This window comes from Nyctereutes procyonoides, unplaced genomic scaffold (assembly GCF_905146905.1).
Source record: "Nyctereutes procyonoides isolate TBG_1078 unplaced genomic scaffold, NYPRO_anot_genome, whole genome shotgun sequence".
Taxonomy (NCBI): domain Eukaryota; kingdom Metazoa; phylum Chordata; class Mammalia; order Carnivora; family Canidae; genus Nyctereutes; species Nyctereutes procyonoides.
This window is the reverse complement of record NW_026575125.1, coordinates 2,425,950-2,434,677: the sequence shown is the minus strand read 5'-3', so window position 1 is coordinate 2,434,677 and position 8,728 is coordinate 2,425,950. Positions and strand designations below refer to the sequence as shown.

Sequence of the window (8,728 nt, the reverse complement as noted above, 5' to 3'; positions counted from 1 at the left end):
CTTTACTTTAGAGCTCATTTCAGATTTCAAATGCACAAAAAAGAAAGCACCGTATGTCAGGTATTGTGTACTCAGTAATCAAAAAAATAATAGGACGGTGATAACAACCTGAAATAGACTCACGCATTCATCCATCCGGGAATCTCGATGATACTGTGTTAAGTGCTGAAGACTCAAACCAAAAATTCAGTTGTCCAGGAGAAACGCAGGTACGGGTTATTGACTTTATCGAATCCATTATCTAAGTTGCTATCATGACTAGTTGGGGTGTGCTCAGGGGTGGCTTTACATCTTCAAATAATAATATCGCAGAATAACTCCCCGTTGGTTGCTTCCTCTTTCATATTCTTCCCCAAATTCCCCTCAAATATGGTGGATTTCTGTGTATGTGTGTGTGTGTCCTGGCAGACACCTTAGCTCATAAAGCTATAGACAGAATTACTTTCTGTACAAAATTGAATTGAAAAACAATAAAACTCGGCACCTCCAAAGCAAGGAAACTCTATCAGATTAGTTCATCTGCTGTAAAACAGGATTCAATATTCTCTTCTCCGCGTGCCAAACAGAAGGGCACACACAAAAATGGATATTAAGATGAACTCGTGAACAATGGGCTCGTAAGATGGGCTCGTGAACAATGTCAGACATTTGCTAATGACAAAATAAGAATCGTGGACTGAGTGGAATGTCCCCTCCTAGAGAGAATATGCATGATATGTGGCGATGACCTCTGTCCGAAGCCTCGGGACAGACAAATGCATCTCTTTGAATGCCAGTGACTCAGTGGAGCCTGATCAGGCTTGCCAGAGGCTGGCACCTCTGTGGATCCTCCTGTGCTGGGGACGTGTGTCCATGAGCGAGGACTTCCTAATTTCTTTTTTCTTTCTTTCTATATCTAAAAGGTTTTATTTAACAAACACATCCACATTGAATAAGATCATTTGGGGGAAATTGGTTGCTTGCTAATTAGTAGAAAATAACAATACATGTTTGGACAATATATCCAACAGAATGTTGTAGAATTCAATGCAAACTTCAGCTCGATGTCCCTTGGATTATGCTCTGTCATAAATTCTGGTAGAAGTGACGCCTTTCATGATACACATCCACCACCAGTTTATCATCCACTTCTTTTCTCTTTATGGTAGTAGATTTTCCGTCCCACTTCTGCACCTGTACCAGGACACCTCCATCTAAGGTTATGATGCTCTTTACGTTTCTGTCATCCGCAGTAACTTCATCAAATTCCTGGCCCAGTTTGAAGGAAATCTCGGTATTTTTAAAGGTGCCTTCCGATTTAATGGTGATCACATCCCCGTTTACACTGATGATCAAGTTGGGTTTGGCCATGCCAGCCACTTTCCTGGTGGCGAAGCCCACTCCCACTTCTTTCGTGTATCCATCAAAGTTTTCACTGCAGCTAAGTTTCCAGGTACCCACAAAAGCATCACACATTTTTTTTTAATTTTTTTTTTAATTTTCATTTATTTATGATAGTCACACACACACACACAGAGAGAGAGAGAGACATTGACATAGGCAGAGGGAGAAGCAGGCTCCATGCACCGGGAGCCCGATGTGGGATTCGATCCCGGGTCTCCAGGATCGTTCCCTGGGCCAAAGGCAGGTGCTAAACCGCTGTGCCACCCAGGGATCCCAGCATCACACATTTTATGAGCTTTTAGGATTATCTTCAAGATGAGAAAAAAGCTGTCGTTGTCCGTAAGGTGTTATGACCTTCTGGAGCCCAGATAACTTCCTTTTAAAGATGCCCAGATCATGTGATCTTAGGAATCGACCTTCTGATTTCCGAGAAGCCATCTCCATCCTGGAGAACATTCGGCATCTTTGAAATCGCTGCGTGTGCTCCATGTGCCACTCGCTTGCTGGAACCCAGCTCCCTGTTGCGGGGCACGGCTTGGGGGGGGGCTCATGACCTCATGAATAATGATAGAGATATAGTTCACCGGATTTCAAAATTTGCCGTAAGCGTTGGGGGTGAAGAGGAATTAAGTAAACTTTGTATTGAAATCTAGAACACCCTCAATTATATCTCATGTGTTGCTACCGCTGAGTCTCTTCCTCTCCATGGCCTCCATTCTTCACGCCCAACTCAGCTGCAGGTTGAGCCACACCCAGGGATTACTGGGAGCCAGCTGTTGAGTGTCCCAGGTGTGTGAGCACTGGCCTGGGCCTGTTGCACTGGGTGTGAACTACGTACCCTCAGCGTCCAGTTCACGTGGGGCACTTGACATTATAAATCTCCAGAGCATCCTCTTCCCGCGTGCCATCATGGAGCTGCTAATTCCCTTGGAATGGAACAAAGAACCAATTTCATCGAGCTCCCCTGATGCTGTGGGGAATGCTATGTTTGGGGGAAAAAAGAACTCAAATGACAAGTCTTCCACGTTTAGCATTCAGGGGAAAAAACAGTGTTTTCAGAAGTCAAATGCTACGTTTTGTACCTTCTTCAGCTCGCTGAGGGCTGGCGGTACAAGTATCCCGCGTGAAGTGAGCCAGGCTGGCGTTGGTTTTGCAACCAACATCAGTACCTTTACAAATATCCAGAGGCTTTCAAGATTACTGAAGAATAAAAATAAGTAAACGTCCAGAGGCTTTCAAACTGCAGCTTTCTACTTAATTGTTTGACTTGCAATCCCTGTGAGTAGACCTTTTACTCCCAGCTGAGGCATCAAGGAAAATGTGTTTCCTAGACTTGGTACAAAGATATTTCTGTTGAATTTTTTTCACTGACGTCTATTAGCTGCTTTGATTTGACACGTACTTGATTCACCTTTTGTTTTGCTTGCTACCTGCCACGTTTTAAAATATCTGTGCTAGGCACACCTGGGTGGCTCAGTGGTTGGGCATCTGCCTTTGGCTCAGGGCATGACCCCGGGGTCCTGGGATCAAGCCCCACGTCGAGTTCCCCGCAGGAAGCCTGCTTCTCCCTCAGCTTGCGTGTCTGCCTCTCTCTTTCTGTGTCTCCCATGAATTAAATAAATAACTAAATAAATAAATAAAATCTTGAAAAAAATAAATTAAAAAATCTGTGCTACAATATGGGGAAAATAAATAATAATAAATAAAATATCTGTGCTAAAATATGGGAAAAAAACGGTTCATACAATGTTGGTCAAAGAGTTTTCTAATTGCTAAGTAGGCTACTAATTAAATTAAATCATCTTTGAGTTTTTAATAATCTCTTCCTGTACAAAAGTAAACCCCTGGAAACCAGAGAAATTCATATCCTGTGCTAGTTTCCGTTTTACAAGCCTGAGGTGCATATTATTTTGAAAAGACCAAATTCAGAAAATATTCACCAACAGCCAAGTTTAATACATTGTCAATAAAGTGTGGGTTTAAAATGTTTTTTTCCCTAAGGCTTTGCTGGTTGATCGATCTTTATTTTATTTTATTGTATTTTATTTTATTGTATTGTATTTTACTTTATTTTATTTTATTTTATTTTATTTTATTTTATTTATTTATTATTTTATTTTATTTTATTTTTCATTTCCAAGGACCTCATTTGGGCAGGCGTGTTTCGCCGTGTAAATGCGTTCAGCACTGACCAGAAAACGTTTTCGGCCCCCTATGTGTTTCTGTTGTCGTGGGAAGTGTCTATTTTCCTGAAGTCCAACCATTCATCCTTTCTGCTCAACACAATTAAGAAAATGCAGCATCAAGAATCTGCACTATGGTTCCCAGAAAATAGTTTTCAGGGAAGCAACACCCTATTGTATATCCATTACCTTCAATTTCTCTTTTTTTCCCCCAAATACACATGGACTTGAGGGTTGAGCTCTTGGAGTGTACGCATGTGTTCACACATACACACACCACTTGAAGGGTGCTTAGGGACCCCTGCGTGTATCGTGATGTGGCTACCACTTCTATGGTCTACGGTATTTTTTTTTAAGATTTTATTTATTTATTAATGAGAGACACACAGAGGCAGACACACAGGCAGAGGGAGAAGTAGGCTCCATGCAGGAAGCCCGACGTGGGACTTGATCCCGGGTCCCCAGGATCAGGCCCTGGGCTGAAGGCGGTGCTAAACCGCTGAGCCACCAGGGCTGCCCTATGGTCTATGACATTTATCCCCCCTCCACAAAGTCGCCGCCCTACAAACTGTTAAATTATATTTGGTTTATTTTTATTTATTTATTTTTTTTTTTTTTTAATTTTTGTTTACTTATGATAGTCACAGAGAGAGAGAGAGAGAGGCAGAGACACAGGCAGAGGGAGAAGCAGGCTCCATGCACCGGGAGCCCGATATGGGATTCGATCCCGGGTCTCCAGGATCGCGCCCTGGGCCAAAGGCAGGCGCCAAACCGCTGCGCCACCCAGGGATCCCTATATTTGGTTTATATTGGCACCCAGGTGGGCACAAATTGGTTAATCCAAATACCCGGCTCACGCGTGCTCCTTGCTGGCCCATTCTTTCTACTTATTTGCTTAGATGATGTAAGCTCACAGCCCACCACTCCAAACAAAACCGAGGATTGTGACGAAGATTAATTTCTTGAACAACCTCCTCTCGAACATGTCTCCCCATCTTGAGTTAAGCTTCACATCTCTGCAAAAAAAAATCCCGCTTTTAGGGTTTTCTTCCTGCCGTTAAGTGAACTTTTGTTTCACGATGAGTATGTGCATTTCATTTTCTTTGCCTTTTGCAAATCCGGGGAAACGGGGCCGGCTGCCATCTGGTGGAGCTCACACTTTTAGTTTAGATGTCTACCATTGAATTGACGGTGCCTTCCCATTTCAGGCGGTATGTGCTCTGCCATTTTAATGAATTCCTGCAGTCCCCAGAGTAGATTCCATTTCATTCCTAATTACAGACTTTTTTGAGATAGGACACTCAAATATCATCATTGCTTTATCTCCTTCCATCCAGTTGATTATAGTTTTTTCTCAAAATCCAGCTCCGTGATCAACTGCATTTCCAGATTTTCTAATTATAAATCTCTGCTTTTTTGGATAACGCATGTTCATAATTATGGCCTTTTGATTTTCAAAGCCAAATTTGTAAGTACAGTGGATTTCTTGTTTGGTTAGTTTTTTCCCTGCACTGTCTATTTATCAGCTTCGGGGTTAAATTCACATCAGCCGGGAACCCTGGGCGGCGCAGCAGTTTAGCGCCTGCCTTTGGCCCAGGGCACGATCCTGGAGACCCGGGATCGAATCCCACGTCAGGCTCCCGGTGCATGGAGCCTGCTTCTCCCTCTGCTTGTGTCTCTGCCTTGCCTCTCTCTATCTCTGTGTGTGACTATCATAAATAAATAAAAAGTAAAAAAATTAAAAAAAAATTCACACCAGCCTTACGAGTAGCATAGGGGCCATTATGTTTTTTCATTGTTTTTCCCCTTTTTTAATTTTTTTTAATTTTCTAATTTTAATTTTAATTTTATTTTTTTTATTTTATTTTATTTTTTTTTTTTGTATAAAACTAGAATGATCTACTTCTTGAACAGCCTATGGATATTCTCTCTGTTGGAAGCCTTTTAACCACTGCTGTAGTGCTTTCAGCGTATGCAGTTTTCAATCTTGTTACCTCTTGGTAAGCCAGCCCTAAAAATAATTCTTGAACTTTGCTGCCACATTCCTTCTGGACATCAAAGTCCATGAAGTTCTGAATGATCTCTGCTTTATCTGTAGCCGTGACCCCTCCTATATTTAAAACCTTCATCCTTTGTATTGTTCCGCACCTTAATTAAGAAATAATTGACAAATATCACTACTTCTTTGTATTGTGTCTCCTAATCTCTTAGTGGTGCCAGAGGTACACATCTTTTACTCATTGTGTTTTCAAAGAACAACTCTTGGTTGTGTTGAATTTCCCAATCGTACCTTTATCATCTCTATGGTTTATTTCTTCTCTTATGTTATCTCTTTCCCTTTAGATCCTTGGGATTTACGCGACTCTACTCATTATCACCTTTCCGTAGGATGTAGATCATCGCTTTGAGATAGTCTGCTTTCCAATTTAAATTTTTGGGGATGTAATTTCCCTCCATTTTATATGTCAATTCCCCCAATTTATTTCAACATAGCGTCTTGATTTAGTTCTAATTAATACTTTGGAACTTTAGTTACGATGCCTCCTGTAACCCAGCACTTAATTTATGTATGTATGTTCATATGTTTTATTAAATATGCAGGAATGTCTTGTCTACGTTCTTAAATATATAAATTAGCATGCACCCATGTCAATATAATACAGAGTAAGAGGTAGACAGCGTGGTTTCTAGGATACTTTATCTTTAGTATTTATTGAGCGTTCTTATGAGTTAATACATGGTCTATATTTGTAATGGTCTGTAAGGGCTTAGGTAAAAAACTTGTATTTTTAATGGTCTCTCTGACACCCACGTGGTCTTTCGGACATTTTTGTACAATACTAAAAAATTGTTTTCAGAATCTCAACAGTCTCCCAAAGCTGTAGGCTTCCCAATCTCTTGGGGCCGACAGTGTTTAAAGGTGTCGAGGTGTATCGGGGGCCAAGTTTAGCAAGGGCATGATCGTGGCAACATAATGCTTCCCCTTTTCATCCCCAAATGGGCAATTTGAGACACAACTTCCAAGTGCTGGAGGGATCCTCCCAATTCCTGTTTTTCTCAGCTTCTCACAAGTTCCAGCTTCCATGCCACATTTATTTGACTCAGGAGACAAGGCCACAGTGGGGGGACATATAAAGCAGAAGTCCATCTTGCCCCTTAGTTCAATGTCACAGACCGGTGGGACTGCCCTCGGCTAAGGCAGACACCGGCATCTGCCCACAGCTGCTGACACCTGCCCAGAGGGTCCCAGCTAGCGGCTGCCTGGCTTTAGCTGCTTTGTTCCTTGCTTCCCCCTGCATTCTTCAAGATCAATCTGGGCAGAGGCCACTGGCCGCTGTAGGAGACTCGCATCTTGTTCAGGTTACCCACTGCTCTCTGAACGAACGATTCGCCTCTGCCCCTTTGATCCTTAGACCTATGCAATTTATCTTTCTGGTGTCCCCACCTGCCAAAGTCCCCCGAGCAGGTTGCCCAGAAGAGTCTCCAGGGCATCGTTCAGCCCCTGCTCCCCACACCATCTGGGCTTAGAATCTCTACCTTTCCCCAGATCAGTCTTCCATTCTACAGTATCCGCGCCCCTAAAGCCCGCCATCAGAAAATGCATTCCATGGCTTGTGTCGAATCTCTGAGAGCTGAAACTCCAGCCAAGAAAATGGGGGGAAGCCTCAATGAATGCTCCCTGCTTCCTACTCCGTGGCAGCGATCTGGTGGGGGGTGGGGGAGATGCCCACTTGGCACCGCAAGCACTTCTTGGTCAGAATCGAGTTAGCTTGTCGTCCGTAGACCATCTGTAGCCCTGAAAGCGAACGTGCTTACTTTACAGACTTGAGAAAACAAACTGTCTCCTTGATGACGTGCCCTTTTCATTTCCCAGGGACCACGTGTATAATCAGCTGGCAGCATTACGAGGAGCTCGTATTGTCTTAACCTTTTCCTTTTTTACCCCTTCTCTGGCTTTTAAACATTTTTAGTTTTTGAATCTCAAGCCAGAAAAACCATTGCATTCTTTAGGGAAGCATCATAGAATCTGAACAGGATAGAAGCGTGTAATGTGAAAGAAGTGGGGAATTGTATGAGGAGAATTGTGAGTAAATTTATTTTAATATTTTTATAATTAAAAAGCCAAAGATGAGTGAGTATAAAATCAATTCCAAATAATTACTTGCAAGTATATAATATGAACACACATGTAAATTACTGCGATACTTTCAGCCAACGCTAGGTCATTAGTGTTTGAATAGTAATAAAACAAGATAAAGTACAGAAATAGCTCAGATGCAAAATATTCTATAGAAATCTACCTTTTTTTTTTTTTAAATTCCAAATTTGTCTTGCTTCTAGTTAAATTGTATCCGATAACATTGACCTCTGAACAGGCCCTCTGATTTCAGAGTCGAAGTCTCCGGATGTGAAGTCTCTGTAGAATACGGGGTGGCCACTTCCTTTGGGGAACTAATTGATTGATTTTCAATTTTTTTGCATAAAAATGTTTTGAAAATAGAAATATGTTGGATGATCTTTTTAAAATAGATTTAAATAGACTTAAAACATGCAAATAAATGTTCTCTGCCATATTGTTTCCTCAATGGAAGTTGAAAGCTGTTTCCATTGGTCCTCTCAAGATTCCAAAAATATATATATATTTTTTTTAAGATTCCAAAAATATAAAGGTACTACAATGCATTTCCTAAATCTGTTGTTCCATCCACAGTCCTTTCATGCCAATCTCATTTTGGCCACAGAGTTACATTATGGAAAGAAAAGTATTCGTCCTCACTTTACTCCTTTACAACCACTCAGGCTATACCTAGAATCCACCCCAATGTCTTCCTACTGGAAAATTGCAAAACCCAACGTGGGGTCATAGGTCTTCTAATCCATGATCTTTCCCAACATGGCACCCATGGTGGCCTTGAACACCCAGAGACAGATTCCCAGAAGAGGCACCACAGTGATGACCTACAGGCAGTTTAGCTACGTTGCTCTCATGTTTAAACTTAAAGGTATCTGCCCTTCCAGTGCTTTTGGAACCAAAAGGCTCATTTCTTTTCATTTTCACATGCAAGATCTTCCGTATCTAAAATCTAGACTCTTGAGTGTCTTGCTTCCATCCATGTGCACCTACCTTCCCAAAACATCCTTCATGTAAAACAAAGACACTA

The 8,728-nt window shown here is 41.8% G+C and overlaps 1 protein-coding gene across 1 annotated transcript; it reads right to left on the bottom strand.

The window, feature by feature from the left end:
- Window positions 1–1,065: 1,065 nt before the first annotated feature.
- On the bottom strand, window positions 1,066–1,455 carry LOC129518740 (fatty acid-binding protein, adipocyte-like). The gene has a single exon (XM_055338947.1). It carries the CDS (start codon window positions 1,453–1,455, stop codon window positions 1,066–1,068), a length of 390 nt encoding a protein of 129 aa, XP_055194922.1.
- Window positions 1,456–8,728: the final 7,273 nt, after the last annotated feature.